At 59.6% G+C, this 15,331-nt stretch overlaps 1 protein-coding gene across 1 annotated transcript in view; it reads right to left on the bottom strand.

Moving 5' to 3' along the window:
* Window positions 1-48: 48 nt before the first annotated feature.
* The window catches only part of LOC117641766 (interleukin-1 receptor accessory protein-like), a 32,023-nt gene continuing 16,740 nt past the window's right edge, over window positions 49-15,331 (bottom strand). Inside the window, 9 exon segments of the mRNA XM_034379366.1 lie at window positions 49-1,275; window positions 1,364-1,611; window positions 1,691-1,828; window positions 1,908-2,069; window positions 2,176-2,309; window positions 2,387-2,462; window positions 2,465-2,494; window positions 2,577-2,681; window positions 4,424-4,605. Of these exon segments, the coding sequence (XP_034235257.1) occupies window positions 976-1,275; window positions 1,364-1,611; window positions 1,691-1,828; window positions 1,908-2,069; window positions 2,176-2,309; window positions 2,387-2,462; window positions 2,465-2,494; window positions 2,577-2,681; window positions 4,424-4,605 (1,375 nt within the window). The 3' untranslated portion in view covers window positions 49-975.

Genomic DNA, 15,331 nt, shown 5'->3' with positions numbered 1-15,331 from the left:
GAAACATGTGAGTGCTCAGTTAGGAAGTGCAAAGAATGAAACGAAAAATCGTTTTTCAATATTGCATTATAATTCAAGATTTACCCCTGATGGGTAGGGTAAACTAATTAACATTTTCTAAAATTTTCTAATTTTCTACAACCAAGTCAAAAAGCTGTTTTGGTTACTTCACTAAATCATGGCCTTAAGACTTGGCTAAACCTATCAACAACCTTCGTATACATACAATAAATTAAAATTAACAGGGTACGAATCTAACTAAGACTACTGTACAGATAACCCCAGTGCATGGGAGCCTGACCTACAATCACACGAGCCCACTGACTGATTATAAATAAGGTCACTGGGTACCTGGAGTGTTAATATCACAGTTTTCCAGGGCATGATGAAAACAAAACAACCAAATAATAATTCTTCATAAATAGATGGGGTGATGAGAGTCCCTTTTTAAACAGAATAATGAAAAACATCTAGCAAATGCTGAAAGAGAATGAAGGATTCAAACAATAATTGTCTTTGAAGTCCCCTTTAGTTTGATGAGTTGATGAGATCTGATAGCAAAACATGACATGAAAAGCTAATTTATTTTAGTTCTTCACTACACTACTTCCTGGAAGGGCAGATCATACTAAAGTTGATGAAGTTAAATTACCACAAAGCTGTGTGTCACCTTCCAAAGACAGCAGCACACAAGTAGAGGTGACTTCTTGAGATGAAAAGTCTTATTTTCAATGAATATTTTAGTCTTAATTAAGAACATGTACTGTACACATACTTACAAAATAATTCAGTTCAATTTCATAGTAAATTACAACGCATCAGGATACTTTCAAACATTATTAACACATACAAAAACATACCTACATATATACATAAATGTACACACAGACACAGACATACATACACATTATCAAGAAAACTAAATTTGGTCTTTAATTAATATACAAATCTTTACACAAATACTTATTGCAGTAATCAAACCAAAATCTCCATACTATTGTTTAAGGATGTTGTATCATATGACGAAGATCTTCTTGATCTACTTGAAGTAGAGCTTGAAACTACGGTAGTAACCACACCCGACCCAAGATCTTTCCCTGGGCGCACAATAGCCACACTCCCAGTGGGGGATGAATGTTTTGACCGGAGAGGAGGCAAGCGGAGGCGCAGCAAGCTCCAATTCTTGAACCAAAGTGATCGCCTTTGGTGCCACTCAATAATCGGGGCTAATCTAATAAGATTTGATAGGCTTGCCTCACAGCCAGGAGGAAGTGCCTATAGATAAGAAACACAATACATAGGTCAGTAAAACTTAATTCTCTTGAAATTTGTGAGATTTGTTTGCACATCATTATTGTTTTACCTGTAGCGACACACACACTGGCTGCGGGTGCATCCTTGTTAATTGATTCAGAAGGGAGCCGAGGACACCAGAGTCCCAGTAATCAGCGTCATCTAATTCTTGAAGCGCACCCAGTCTGTGAGCAGGGAGCGCCGATCCACCAAGCGTGTTTGCTACAACTGAGCCGCTTAGGGCTTCAACCATTGATGGCCTGATGACAGCAATCAATCTACGGCATCGCCTCGCTGAGTCTCTCAAATCAGCAGCACCTAGGATCAATAATTATAAGTCACAAAAACCAGTAAAAATTTGCACTCAAAACACTTAATCACTGGAAATGGAACTTACAGTCATAATCAGCATTTTGACATATTTGGAAGGAGTTACAAGTATATCCATAACGATTCTTCAAAGTGTTCAATATTTCAAATGCAAAAGCATTGTCTTTTTCAAGGTAAGTGACAAGGACATCATAGTCTTTGCCATCTGCAGTAAACAAAACATTATTATTAAGTGCTAACACATACTAAAAATTCAGGCTTTGGTAAGGATAAAGTCAAGTTACCGTGCAAATCCGGCCGCACTAGTCGATACCGGCAGAACAACGCCAACAGTCCCAATCGATGCCTGAATGCAGTTGCAACAACGGCTATTGCCAAGAAAACAATAGCAGCCCAAGCAAGACGGCGCCATATTTTAGGGCTGTAGCCAAGGGGCTCTGTGGGTTCTTAAAGAATAAAAAGGAGAGAAAGAAGAAAATTGTAATAAAATGTCAATCAATTGTATCTTTTAAACAAAATTAATAAGGGATCTTATAATTTTTCATAACTCACCAGCTTCACGAAGCCATAGTTTAAGAAGTATAGCCTGGTCTCCTGCATTGGAAACCCTACATTCGTAAGGTCCTAGGTCTTCCTTCTTCACCCCTTTGATTGTCAAGTATGCCCCAAGAACTTGATTGTTCTCCCTGCAAGAAAAAAAAAACACGTTAGTTCCATAAATTGAGGTGGAAAAAATCCTCTTAATTATTGAAAAACTGTTTACCTGGCCACTGATCTTAGAACAAAACGTCTTTGCTCTTCTACAAAAGATGTATTCATTCCCACGCGATTCCAAGTGATTCACTTTGAGCATCGGGAAGGTCAATGCTCCCTGGACAAAGAGGAATAACAAATTTTAAAACAAACGTCGCAAAGGCTGAGAAACAAACAATTTTTTTAAAAATGCAACTCACCCACGAAGGCCTCGCAAAACAAGCGTGCAGTGGACCCTATTTGGACCAGCTGCTCGTCGGGCAGCTCGTAGGTGGGCAGCGGGGCGCCCATGTAGCTGGCCGCATCTGGAACATGACCACACGCCGAATCACACATCCGCACACATCCGTTCAGTCGCGTTGCTGCTTCTTTGCGTTCTCTGGCGTTCTCTTCTAGGAAGACGACTTGCGTCACGCCGTCACGCCCCCCGTTCCCTCCCGGCCCTACTCCTACCCTTCCCTGGCCGCCACCGCACGGCCAGTGAGTCATGCCACGACGCGCCCTCCAACCCCTGCGCGGGCCCCCGCCACGAGGCGCCACAAGGCGCCACCCTGCTGCGGAGGGAAGTCCGGGACCCGCAAGAGTCGCGTCGGCGTCCATGAGCACGTAGGTGGCGGAGGTGGCGGTCCCCGAGGATGGAATTCGAAAGGGGCAAGGGGGAGGGGGCAGCCGGCGGCCCTGCGAGCTTGGCCAGGCTTGCGGCGAGGCTCCGCTGGCGTTGGTCAGGCTCGGCCAGGCCGTATTTGAATATTGAATAATGCGGGGGAGCCAGAGGCTGCAAGCGGCAGGCGGCAGTGCAGGCGGCAGGCCGCTCTGCAGTGCTCTGCAGGGGCGGCGTCCGGAAAGTGCAGCAGGACTCTACGGCGCTGCAGCGCTGCAGGTTCCAGAGCGCGTCCCCGCCCCGTCTGTGGACTCCGGTGACTGGAGCGGCAGAGCGGCAGGGAAGGCAAGGCAGGGGCACGCCGGCACGCCGCGGAGACGGCCCGGGTCGTGCTCCGGTATCGTCGTGCTAAGGCTGTGCTGCAGGCCCTGCAATGGGCGATGCGGTCGGTATGCAATGTGGTGCGCTGCCGTCGCGGCGGGCGGGGGGGCGGGGCGGGGCGGGGGGCGGGGCGGGGCGGGGCGGGACGGGGGCCAACATCGAACAAGAGCATGAGGACCATCGAGGACCCTCGAGGACCGAGTGGCCCCCTGCCCGGCCGGCTCAGCGGCTCAGCCACACACAAAAGCACGGGCTCATTGGGTTCGCGCTGGTCGCTACATAGTTCGAATCGAACCGCCGCCACTGCCGGCGAAACGGCGCAAAATCACGCCAAGGTCAAGAATCAAGAGCACGCGTGTGCCGTGCGCGCTGCGCGCTCGCCTGGATTTGACATTGACGTCAGAACCGGCGGAGGGAAAATCAGTGGTCAAAGAGGAGGGGAGAGAATTACCCCGCGAACGGCGCTTTGAGTTGTGTATAATGAGTGCGGGTCTCGAAGCGAAGCCACGCGACCGAGAGGCAGGTCGCGGACTCGAGGTAAGGCAGCGCGGGGTCGTAACGACGAAGGTCATAAAGACTCCTTTTTCTAGCGCCAGTAAACAGGCGCGCCTCTCCGCGCGGCGCCGCGCCGCAGGGATTCGAACCCACGCCTCGCCTCGCCAGCGCCGTCACGGTAGCTCGCTACCCGTCCCACCCACTGCTCCCACTGGCCAGCGGCGCCTGCTCCGCCTCCGTTCCGGCGTTCCGGTCGGCGGAAAAATCAGATTAGCTTTCCCGGAACGACGCCGCTGCACGCCGCTCGCGGCGAGGACATCGTGCCCCCATTGATCTGCCTGCCTGCCTACCCTACCGCTAGCTGTTTTGTCCATGCTATGCCGGTCTACGCGGACAAATTATAGATTAGACAATATTCCCAGGTTAAGTAGACCTTGTACCATATGTACATTTGTACAAAGTCGTAGTACAACGGCCCCATGTGATGCTAAGTCCGATAAGCCCTAGCCTTACCCTGTACCCACGCGCGCGTGCACCCCGTCCGTGTAGGGGTGCTGGCAGTGTACCTACCGATGACGCTGAGGGCCACGTTGTGCATGTAGGCGTGGCTGTCGTTTCGCACGAGGCAGGAATAGTTCCCGCCGTCCTTCGGCGCCGTCATCTTCGAGTACACCGTCTGGTTGGCGGACTCCGGGTACAGGATGAAGTTGCTGACGTCGCCCGGCCAGGGGTAGGGGCGCCCGTCCTTGAACCTGGAACACAACAAGAAGGAGGGTGGTCAGGACAGTCAGGACAGCGTCGCACTGTAGTGCAAGGGGCACAAGGTGAGCGCGGTGACGCACGGCCCGGCACGCGCCGCGTCCTGCACTCTGCAGGGCACGGCAGGGCACCTGGTGGCACTTCGAGGAAGCGTTGCGACGCAGGTGGAGCGAGGCGGGGCGACTCGATCAAGCGTTCCCAGTGATTCACCTAAGCGTTGCGCGAGCCGGCGAGGCCGACCGCAACCAGCGACGCCGGCAAGCGGCAAACTGGCGGCCGCGGACGGGGATCGAACCCGCAACTGGTTGCACTGTCCCCGGGCCGGCCGTGTCCCGCTGTGCCCGCCAGGAGGGAGGACAGGGCAATCCGGGCCGCTGGCGCCGGCGCCGCGCGCGGTCAAGCTCTCTGGTTCTCACGCGGCTCCTTCGCGTGATCGGCTCAAAACACGGCAAAACAGAATCGACAGCCGACGCACAAAAACAGGAAAACTCCGGCAAAGCAAAGCGCCGCGTCACGTTGGACCGTGAATAATTTCACCACCTGCCCGCGGGCTGAGGCTGAGAGAGAGAGGAAGAGAGCCCCTCGACGCCGCACCAGGAAAACTGGAAAGCTCCGAGGAAAAAACGGAAGTTCCAGGAATATTTTGTCGATGCGGCCGAAGCCTACCGAAGCGAATCACGGTGGACCGGACCGGGGCGGACCGGGGCGGACCGGGCATGCCGGTGTCGGGGCAAGTGCCAGTGTATGCACGCCATGGCTAGCCACGGCCTGCATGGCCAGCGGGCAGATGCCCCGCCCCTACCCGGAGCGGACCGGACACGCCGGAGTAACAGCCGCCAATATCAGAACGCGGCCATGACGTCAGCGGCCACCACCAAAGAGCCCTCGGGGCCGAGGAAAGGACAGGGCTGCTTTGGTTGGAGTCCGCGAGCTCTTTTGCTTTCCTCGCTTTTTCCTCCAATTTTTTCGGCAACCCCCTCGGGCAGCGGCAGCGCGCTGAGCGCGCCACCGAGCAAACGCAATTCGCATCAGGGGCTTCCCGGAACGGGGCCGCGCTCCAGGTTCCAGGGGGGGGCGCCACTGGGAGAGGAAAACCTCGAGGGGGAAAGCACTCGCGTAATAGTCGGGTCACTGTGTCCGTAATAGCACACGTAGTAGTGTGCGTAATAGTAGCGTAATAGCCGAAATTCTCAAAATTTGATCTATTTTAGGGGTTTTTTGGTCTGTTTTCAGCTAAATCCCTATAATTTGAGGCGTAATAGAGCGTTATAGGCGTAATAGTCGGGTCGCAGGTTTTAGGAGTGATTTCCCCCTCGGAAAACCTGCGGCGGGCCGGCGGGGCGCTGGCGGAGCTTGCACAGCCGTCCGCCCCTGCGTCGTGCGTCGCGGCATCTCACGGGAACTTTGGAGCTGGCCGCAGCCGTACGAGGCAAGCCTTGGCCGAAAAGCAAAGCAGCAAACCGCACTGCGCCGACCCGCACACCACCGCACACCAATTGGTCCAGTTGTGCCGGCTCGGCCGCGGCTTCGCAGACTTTGCCGGCTTGGCCGGCTCGGCCACTCCACTTCGCTATTACAGCCCCTCGTTCTCGGAAAGCGCCTCGCCACGCCCTGCCAGCCCTGCCAGCCCTGCCTCCTTCCGACGCAAACCGTCCGGCCGGGTTGGTTGGTATCAGACGGACGGCCGGCCCGCCCAATGGGGTGGTCTGCCCCTCTCCCCGCCCGCCCCCCGTCGACTCGCTCTGTTATTTCCTGGCGTTGCCGTGCGTTTCCAACGACTCTGTACATATTCCTCTCGGGCCGATTACAGGGATTACGCGGCCCGGCGGTGCCCGGCGCTGGTCCGCGAGGCGCGAGGCGCGAGGCCTGCAAACCACCGGCCTGCCCGGCGCAGCGCGCAGCGCGCAGCGCGCAGCCAGTACCAAGTACTAGGCGTAAGGAGAAGACGCTGGCTGCCAGCACCGCCAGGCCGGCCGGGGGTTGGGCTCGGGGCGTCACGTCACATTCCTGGCGTCGCGTCGCGTCTTCTGGAAGTCCGCCCCGCCGCCCCCCGCGGGGTGCCTTACCCACGCACCCAGCACCTCATGAATGAGTCAGAAAAATAGTGTGGCGGGTACGAGAGTCCCCGAGCCCAGCTGCTGAAGAAGAGCACCGGGACAGCCCCTTGTGATTCATGGGCCCGGGCGAGCAGGACAGCGCGAACTGAATATTTCAGACACGTCGTCAAAAACACGCTCTGGCTGACACGCACGGGCCAGCAGCAGCACAAAGCAGCGCTCCATCTGTCTCCCTCGCACTCACGGGCCGGCAGGTAGGGGTGCGAGGGAGAGGCCGTGTCGCAGGGCGGCAGGGCATCATTACCGCGGGGACAGCGGCGCGGTAATTGCAGCGTCTTGCTACACGGCCTACAGTGTGGGCCCTGCCGGCCCTGCGCGCCCTGCACCGTCCACAGTCCCAAGTCCACACACACGACATCGCGTGTCGACTCAGCTGCTGGGCTGCCGCTGGGCTGAGCGGCCCTTTCCGGCCTTTTCTCCACAAAACAGCCAAACAGCCACTCTGCCCGTCGTCGTCTTCTCACGGGGCCCGGTCGGCGGGGACCTCCCGGAGGACGACATCGAGGGCGGCTCCCTGTACCGCAGCCTCCCGTAGCCCTCCGGCCGCTCCGGCCCCTCCGGCCCCTCCGGCAAGCCCCGCCAGGCAATCAGGCAATCGAGCAGTTGCACGGAGAAATCCGGCGCCGCCATCGACGTTGCACCTGGCAAAAAATAGCAATTTCCTCCAGCTTCCATTTTCTTCTTGCCCAGATTTTTGTCCAGATGGTGCGTCTGTTCACTCAGTGCGCGGCTCCACTTCGACACGACCGAGATCCCAGAGACGCGATCGGACCATCGGTCCCGAAAGGCCGGAACGCCGGAATCCCCTCCCCGCCCCTGGGCCTGGGACTCCAGGGCCGATGACTCCAGATTTTTTCTAACCCCAGCCTTGCGTTGGGCCTGGCCGCCTGGCGTTACGCACGCCGCGCTCGGCCCGGCTCGGCCGCAGCCCCGTGGCTTTACGAGTGCTAATGACAGCCCCTGTCGAACATCTCCAGCACGGCCATCCAGCACGCCCCCCTCCAGGACCGTCTCCAGCGCGTCCGCGCCCTGCCGTGCCCCTGGAGCCCTGGAGTCCCTCTGAATGCAAGGGAGCCACGGCCAGTTAAAGGTGTAGCAGACCCTAACCTGCCTGAATGAACGCACCAAGTGGCGTGGCGTGAGCGAGCACCCTAGCGCTAGCGCCACAGCGCCCGCATGCGGTACCAAGTTACAACCACTACACTGCTCGTCGGAATGCCTGAGGCAAGGGCAAGGGCAGCTAGGGCGCTCCGAGTGGAGCCCCGTCCGCCCTGTCCGTGATGCTGCCCGTTTCCTAATGGGCCGTGCAGTGCAGCCTCCACTCCGCCACGTCCTTTCTATTAAAGCCAGATCGATATAATAACTCGAGCGTGTGCTGAGTCAGCTGTACACAAAGAAGGGCCTCTCCCCCGGGGAAGCCCCCGCAACCGCCCCGCCCCGCCCGCCACCCAAACAAACTTCGCCAAAGGTGTTTTCACCTCGACGAAATCCCGCGAGTGCGCGCGGGGTGGAAAACAGGGAAAGAAAGTTGGGAACACGAGCAGATAAGGGGAAAAACAAGGCGGCAGCGGTGCCAGCAGTACACAGAGTCATTATCACACCTGTAACAAACACGCCAGGAGGGGTGGGGGGAACACTGGGACAGCGCACTGCAGCGCACCGGAACACTCACTTATCTCCTTCCGCTCCGAGTTCCACGAAGGACAGCGCGGCACCGGGAACTGGAGGGACTGGAAAGGCGCGTGGGGCACGTGGGGGTGCGCTGGAGTGGCGGACACCGGCCGGGGCGGGGCGGGGCGGGCGGGGCGGGGGGGGGCGGGGCGGGACGGCCGCGGCGTCGTGCGTGTTTGTCGCCGCTTTCGGGGCTGTCGGGCCGCGGACTGATTTCGTCCGTCGCTGTCTCTCTCGCACTCGTGGGGCGTTCCGCAGCGGCCCGAGAGAGACAGAGCGACGAAACACTTTGCGCGACCCTGGCCATGGGCAGGTCTAGGTCTGGATGCTCCCCAACGCCAACGGGACTCTGCGGCCCACCGCCGCCGCGCCCGCGGTCCAGAAATAGCCCAGCCCCCGGACAAAGGGTTGGCGTTGGCCAGCCTGCCGTCGCGGGCCGCGCTGCCCAGGCGGCCAAATCCGCGTCGCGGGGCCACGGCGGGGCCGGGGAACACGGGCCGCTCGAACCCAGCGCCTTTTCCAGTACCGCTTCCACAGCGAGCCTCAATGTGCAGTGAAACAAACCCACCGCGCCGAGCTCCGAAATCTTGAGGCACGCATACTAGAGCGAGGGCGCGGCCGACGCGGGGCGCGCGGGGCACGAGGACGGACCCGGGACCCGGCTTGCGCCGCTTGCGCAACACACACGCGGCCGCGGCGTCGCGGCCTCACCGCTATCGCGATCGCGTCTGTCAGTGCACCGAGTACAGAGTATAGTACAGTGCACGGCGGCACCGCGGCAACGCGGACAGGTGGTTTTGCACGGCGCGAAGCGTGGCGAGAAGTGCACACGCGGTTGCTTCACGTCGCGCTTCGCGCAGCTGCTCGGGAAGGCTGACAACTTGATCGACGGCCGCAGAGACCGCACGACAAGTTACAAGTACCCGTCAGTGGCCGTCAGTCCGCGGCGTCCGCGGCGGCCCCGCCTTCCCTGCGGCCGCACCCTGCTCCAAGGGCCGTACTCGGCCGCGCCGCAAACACGTGCACGCCGACCCGACCCCGACGACCCGACCGCCAAGTCGCCGCCAAATTGCGATTTCAGCGCCGAGCCGGGGGGCCACTATAAACGGAAAGGGGGAGCTCGAAACCCAAGTCACTGCGTCCCGCCGCCGTTTGCCAGGGATATGGACCTCTCGAGCACACCGGTCGGGTTACGGCCGTACGGCCGTAGGGCCCGACGGGTACCTCGGCGCCGGGGCGTGGCGGTGCGGGGTGGGGCGGTGCGGGGGCGACGGGCAGGAAAAAGTCATAAATCGACGCCGCTGTTGGCTTAGTTACGCGCACTTGCGTGTCACTGGCGTGTCACTTGCGTGTCACTGGCGTGTCGCTGGCGCGTCGCGGAGTGTGTCAACGTGCGACAGGCGTCCGCGGCGAGGCGCGGCGAGGCGTGGAGGAGGAAATTTGACTAATGACGTCGCGGTGGCGGCGCGGCGGCGCGGCCGGAGCGACACAAGCCACCTCGTGTCATTGCACTCTCACTCGCCGCGCGACGGAGCGACGGATCAAAAATAGGAAAGGGGAAAGAAAAAAGCAAACCGCAACGGTGAGGACAGGTCGCCGCCGCCGCGCTGCCTTCATAACACACAGTCAGACAAAAAGTAAAAAGAAAGGCGGGGGAGGGGGAACTGTCAACGAAATGATTGCCTCCTTTTGTGGTGTATTCCGGAAAGTTTTCGGGCGTCGCCAACTCAGAGCCCCCCCCCCTCCCTTCCCCGCCGGTTATCGCGACGCCCCCATCGGCCCACCGCGGCCACCACGGCCGAAGCAGCACCTCTCATAAATCCATAAGTTACCTGGCCGTCACGTCCCCGCCAGTGTGGTGTCCCCGCCGGCCAGGGCGGCCATAGGCTGCTGCCACGGCCACAAAGGCAGCCCGGGCCGGCCGGGGCCTCACAGAGCCTCACAGCCCCCGGCCAACACGGAAACACCGAGCCATGCGTGCGGTGGGTACTGCGTACATACTGCCTTTGTGCCAATGGCCGCCAATGGCGCGCTCTGCTGACGCCGACGCCCACCCCTTGATGCACCGGCGCACCGGCCCGCTGGAGCTCGAGCTGGCCGAGCTGCTGCAGTCATCAATAACGCCGGTGTGTCCGTCACGGACCGGGCTGGAGCGGGCTGGAGGCAGCGGGGTGCACTGGGTACCCACCCGGCCAGGGTTATAGGGTTCCCATCAGGCGCGCCCCCCGCCGCGCCGCCGCCCCACAGCACGCGGTAATCACGCACGTGACGCAATCAACGAGTGGTGGCAACCCCATTGTGGCGCGACTGGCGGCCCTTTCAGACGCCCGCGCCGCACCTGTGGCGTCCGGACACGGTCCCGAGGAGACGGTGCGAGGACGGCCTGGAGAGTCTGGAGGGCGCTGAGAGCCCAGGCTCCAGCGGAGGGCCTGGCCGCCTGCGCCTTCATTAGCGGCCAGCAGACGACAAAGCGGCGGGGCAGCACGGGGCAGGCGACGAGGGATGGCTTTGCGGACGACGTGTTCCAATTAACTCGTGGACACCCGGACGGACGGCCAGCAGGCGGACAGACAGACGGACAAGGGGTCAGGCGGGCGCCATTATTTCTGCATTAGAAGTTAATCGAGGCCTAAATGGGCGGACTTGAACCGCGGCCACCTTTCCCTTCCCCCTGCAGCCTACACTGCACTACACACGCCGGGCGGGGCGGGTCGAGTCCACCGCGGCGAGCCCACCGCGGCATCCATGATTAACGACCGTCCTGTGATTGATAGCCCCGCGGCCCCGCGGCCCCGCGGGTGGAGAGGAGATCGCTTCTCGGAAAAAAGCGACACAAAAAAAAACAACAAAAACCCCGCACTGCGCTGCGTGCATGGCCAGGCTCGGACTGGCCCCCAAAAGGCCCCGGCAGATAAGACGGCAAAAGGCCCCCGATCATCATAGTTTTTACCCTTCATGACCAACTTTGTGAGTCTACCGCTCCCACACAAGTTGCGGTCAATAGCCTAGGCAAAATCGTTGTGGTCAACGTCTTCCCGATACAGGGCATGAAAGAGTAGGGTCTTAAGAATACTAGGACGTCGAGGGAGGCCTTTTACGGCTACTAGATTGGACACAGTGGCCCCCCAAAGTCAGCAAAATCGGCAAATTTCCGAGATTCGACCACTTTTTGACCAACTTTGGTCCCAAAATCGTTGCGGTCAAAGGCAAAATCGTTGTGGTCAACGTCTTCCCGATACAGGGCATGAAAGAGTAGGGTCTTAAGAATACTAGGGCGTCGAGGGAGGCCTTTTACGGCTACTAGATTGGACACAGTGGCCCCCCAAAGTCAGCAAAATCAGCAAATTTCCGAGATTCGACCACTTTTTGACCAACTTTGGTCCCAAAATAGTTGCGGTCAAAGGCAAAATCGTTGTGGTCAACGTCTTCCCGATACAGGGCATGAAAGAGTAGGGTCTTAAGAATACTAGGACGTCGAGGGAGGCCTTTTACGGCTACTAGATTGGACACAGTGGCCCCCCAAAGTCAGCAAAATCAGCAAATTTCCGAGATTCGACCACTTTTTGACCAACTTTGGTCCCAAAATCGTTGCGGTCAAAGGCAAAATCGTTGTGGTCAACGTCTTCCCGATACAGGGCATGAAAGAGTAGGGTCTTAAGAATACTAGGACGTCGAGGGAGGCCTTTTACGGCTACTAGATTGGACACAGTGGCCCCCCAAAGTCAGCAAAATCAGCAAATTTCCGAGATTCGACCACTTTTTGACCAACTTTGGTCCCAAAATAGTTGCGGTCAAAGGCAAAATCGTTGTGGTCAACGTCTTCCCGATACAGGGCATGAAAGAGTAGGGTCTTAAGAATACTAGGACGTCGAGGGAGGCCTTTTACGGCTACTAGATTGGACACAGTGGCCCCCCAAAGTCAGCAAAATCAGCAAATTTCCGAGATTCGACCACTTTTTGACCAACTTTGGTCCCAAAATCGTTGCGGTCAAAGGCAAAATCGTTGTGGTCAACGTCTTCCCGATACAGGGCATGAAAGAGTAGGGTCTTAAGAATACTAGGACGTCGAGGGAGGCCTTTTACGGCTACTAGATTGGACACAGTGGCCGCTCAAATTCAGCGAAAACGGCCACTTTCGGAGATTCAATCACTTTTTGACCAACTTCGTGACGTTACTGGTCACAAATCCAAAGGCCCCGGCAGATTTTTCTGCCTGTCTGCCCTGGCCAGTCCGAGCCTGTGCATGGCGACCTAGAGCTAGAGCCGCACTGCGTGGAAAGGGTTTAAGTAAAGGCCGAGGGGCTTCAAGCCACACAGTGCCGTGCCGCAATCGGCGACAGCCTCAAATCCGCAGCACCGGGACTTGCGGGATTTTGACCGGCGAGGCGGCCGAGGGGAACTCGACACTCCACTCCGGCGGGCGTTACTGCCCGCGCCCAGCCCGAGGCCCCTCCGCCGCTCGGCTCGGCTTTCGCAGTGTTTCGCATGCAGGGTCAGGCCCCGGCCATAAAACCGCAGGGGATACATTTTGTTTTGGCTATGCTGCGCGGCACCGCCAGGGCACCGCGGCGGTACTCGGACCAGTGGCGTGCCACGCCGTGCCGGCCAGGGCACTGTATACAGTACCCGTTCCCCGCCCGGGTTCACCCGGGTTCGCTCGGGTCCCCGAGCACCACAAGCGCGGCGTCACAGAGGTGCTTTTACGGCGTGGGGTCTCCAGTGACTCACACAGCGGCGCTGGCGGCGCGGGCGGCGCGGGCGTCAGCCTGGGCGGTAGGCAACGGCGGCACGGCGCTGCGCTCGTCCCGGCCGGCTGCCTACCGCGCCATGGCGGATGCTCGCGGCTCGCGGCCGCGACGTCAACGGCAGCCTCGCCGCCGGCGACTCATCACCGTGCCGGATAATCCGTTTATGTCCGCCCGGGGCGGCACAAGCTGCACAAGCTGGACAAGCAGCGCGTTGTGCTGGCTGCTGCTTGGCCTCGCCGCGGAGCAGCGGCTTGCCGACTCAATCCTCTACTCGCTCTCGGGCGTCCCGCAGGGGTGCGAGAGAGGCAGAGCGACGAGGCACTGTTCGGAATCCGTCTCGGCCTACGCAGGCGGCCCAGTTGGTCGCGGAGTGCGCGGCCGGCCGCGGCCACACAGTCCATTAATACCACTTGCCGTGGCGCGGCGCCGGGCAAGCCGGGCAAGCCGGGCAAGCCGGGCCACGGTGCGCTGCAGTTCCTCGAAACGCCTCGATGCCACGATGATGACTTTACCCGCATGTCACTTCGCGGTACCGCCGGCGCGGCGTGGCGGCACGGCGGCACGGCGCCGAGTGCAGCACAGCACGTAGCGGAGCAAGAGCAAGCGGAGCGCCGCCAGCCAGGCGCGAACGGGGAACGGGGCGGACAAGACGGCGCCCTCCCCATCCACCCCGTACCACGAACCACCGCGAGCGTCATGGCGCGGGCCAGGGCCAGCTTCGCGGCGACCGCGACGGCCTGGTCGGGGGCGGCCGCCGGCGAGGGCGTCAATGGGTCGAGGTGACCGCGGGGGCCGCGCGGGTTGCCGCCGACGGCGTCGTCGTCCGCCATCGCGTGCGCGCCGCGCGTCGGCAACCTGCCTGATGGCGGCCGCGGCCCGGGCCGCCGCGGGCCGTCCGGAGTCACGTCACGGTATCATAGTCCCATTCCGGGAATCGCGCCGACGCGCCTCGTGCCCCCTCCCCTCCTCTCTGGGCCCCTCGCCGGGCCCCAACCGGACATCCACGGCACGCCCCGCACGCCCCGCCGATTTCCGAACCAAGCCCGACCAAGCCCCTACACTGGATTATGCTGCGCAAACGCGGCCCCGTTTCTAATTTCAATTTTTGCGGCACGCCGTCTGTCCGCAGCTTCGGTTTCTCTTCTTTCTCTCTCTCTCCTCTCGACGCACAGCGTGTTGTTGTACACACTGTAGCGCGGCGTCCCACTGAGGCCGAGGCCGCACTTTTGCCGGGCCGTCGTCGTTGCCGTCCTCGTCTCGAACCAACTCGCAGAAGTGTCCATCACGCGTCGCGCTCAAATAAGGGACCGCGTGCCGAAGGGAGGGGAAGGGGGGAAAGGGGGGCGGCTTCAATTCGAGGAACTGAACCTCGCCGTCACACGCTGCCCCCGCCTGACGGGATGGCACGGCGAGGCGGGGGGGGGGGGGCCGCAATATGGAAAACGAAGGGGGAAGGGGAGAGGAGGGTTGGCGAAAAAAGACCCTACAAAACACACAAGCACACATACACACACTCGCACTCACCGACGCGGTCGGCGTGGATGGACGTCATCGCCCGAGCGACGTCTATTAGACACCCATTAGCGCGAGCTAGAAGCGGCGGGAAATTTTCCCGCATGCCTCGAGTCAAGCCAAGCCAGCAAACGGGACAAAACGAGGCTAGCCTAGGCTGGGACGGGACGCCGGCATCACGAGACCGCGACTGGACGTCGCTCGACGCTGCTCGACGCCGTCGTGTACCCCGCGCTCATTGCACTTTCAGCCCCCCGGGGCTACCCAGGGCAACCCAGGGCGGGCTGGATCGTTTCACTTATCACATCGTGCATGAGTAATTACGGGGCTCACTCACACACTCACACGCACACACAGGCCGGTGTGTGTAACACTGTATAACCCCCGCGAGCAAGTCGGCCGGCGAATGTCATCAATCAACATTAAAATTAATTATTACACTCCGCGGCGACCGACTGCAGCAGCGCAGCGCCACTCACTGGAGCGCACCGAAATGAATTCCAGGAGGATGGTGATGGTCATGATGCGATCCTGGGTATCCTGCGCGGGTATCCTGCGAGTATCCTGCGGGTATCCTGCAAGGAGTACTGGAGCGGCGCGTCCTGTCCGTCTCGCACTCCGGCGGCACTGGCGGCACGCACGCCCGCTTGTTCAATACCTGGAACTCCTGG

The sequence above is a fragment of the Thrips palmi genome, unplaced genomic scaffold, assembly GCF_012932325.1.
Source record: "Thrips palmi isolate BJ-2018 unplaced genomic scaffold, TpBJ-2018v1 HiC_scaffold_15, whole genome shotgun sequence".
In the NCBI taxonomy this organism is placed as follows: Eukaryota; Metazoa; Arthropoda; class Insecta; order Thysanoptera; family Thripidae; genus Thrips; species Thrips palmi.
The sequence above is the reverse complement of the archived record's forward strand: the minus strand, read 5'-3'. Positions and strand labels throughout refer to the sequence as shown.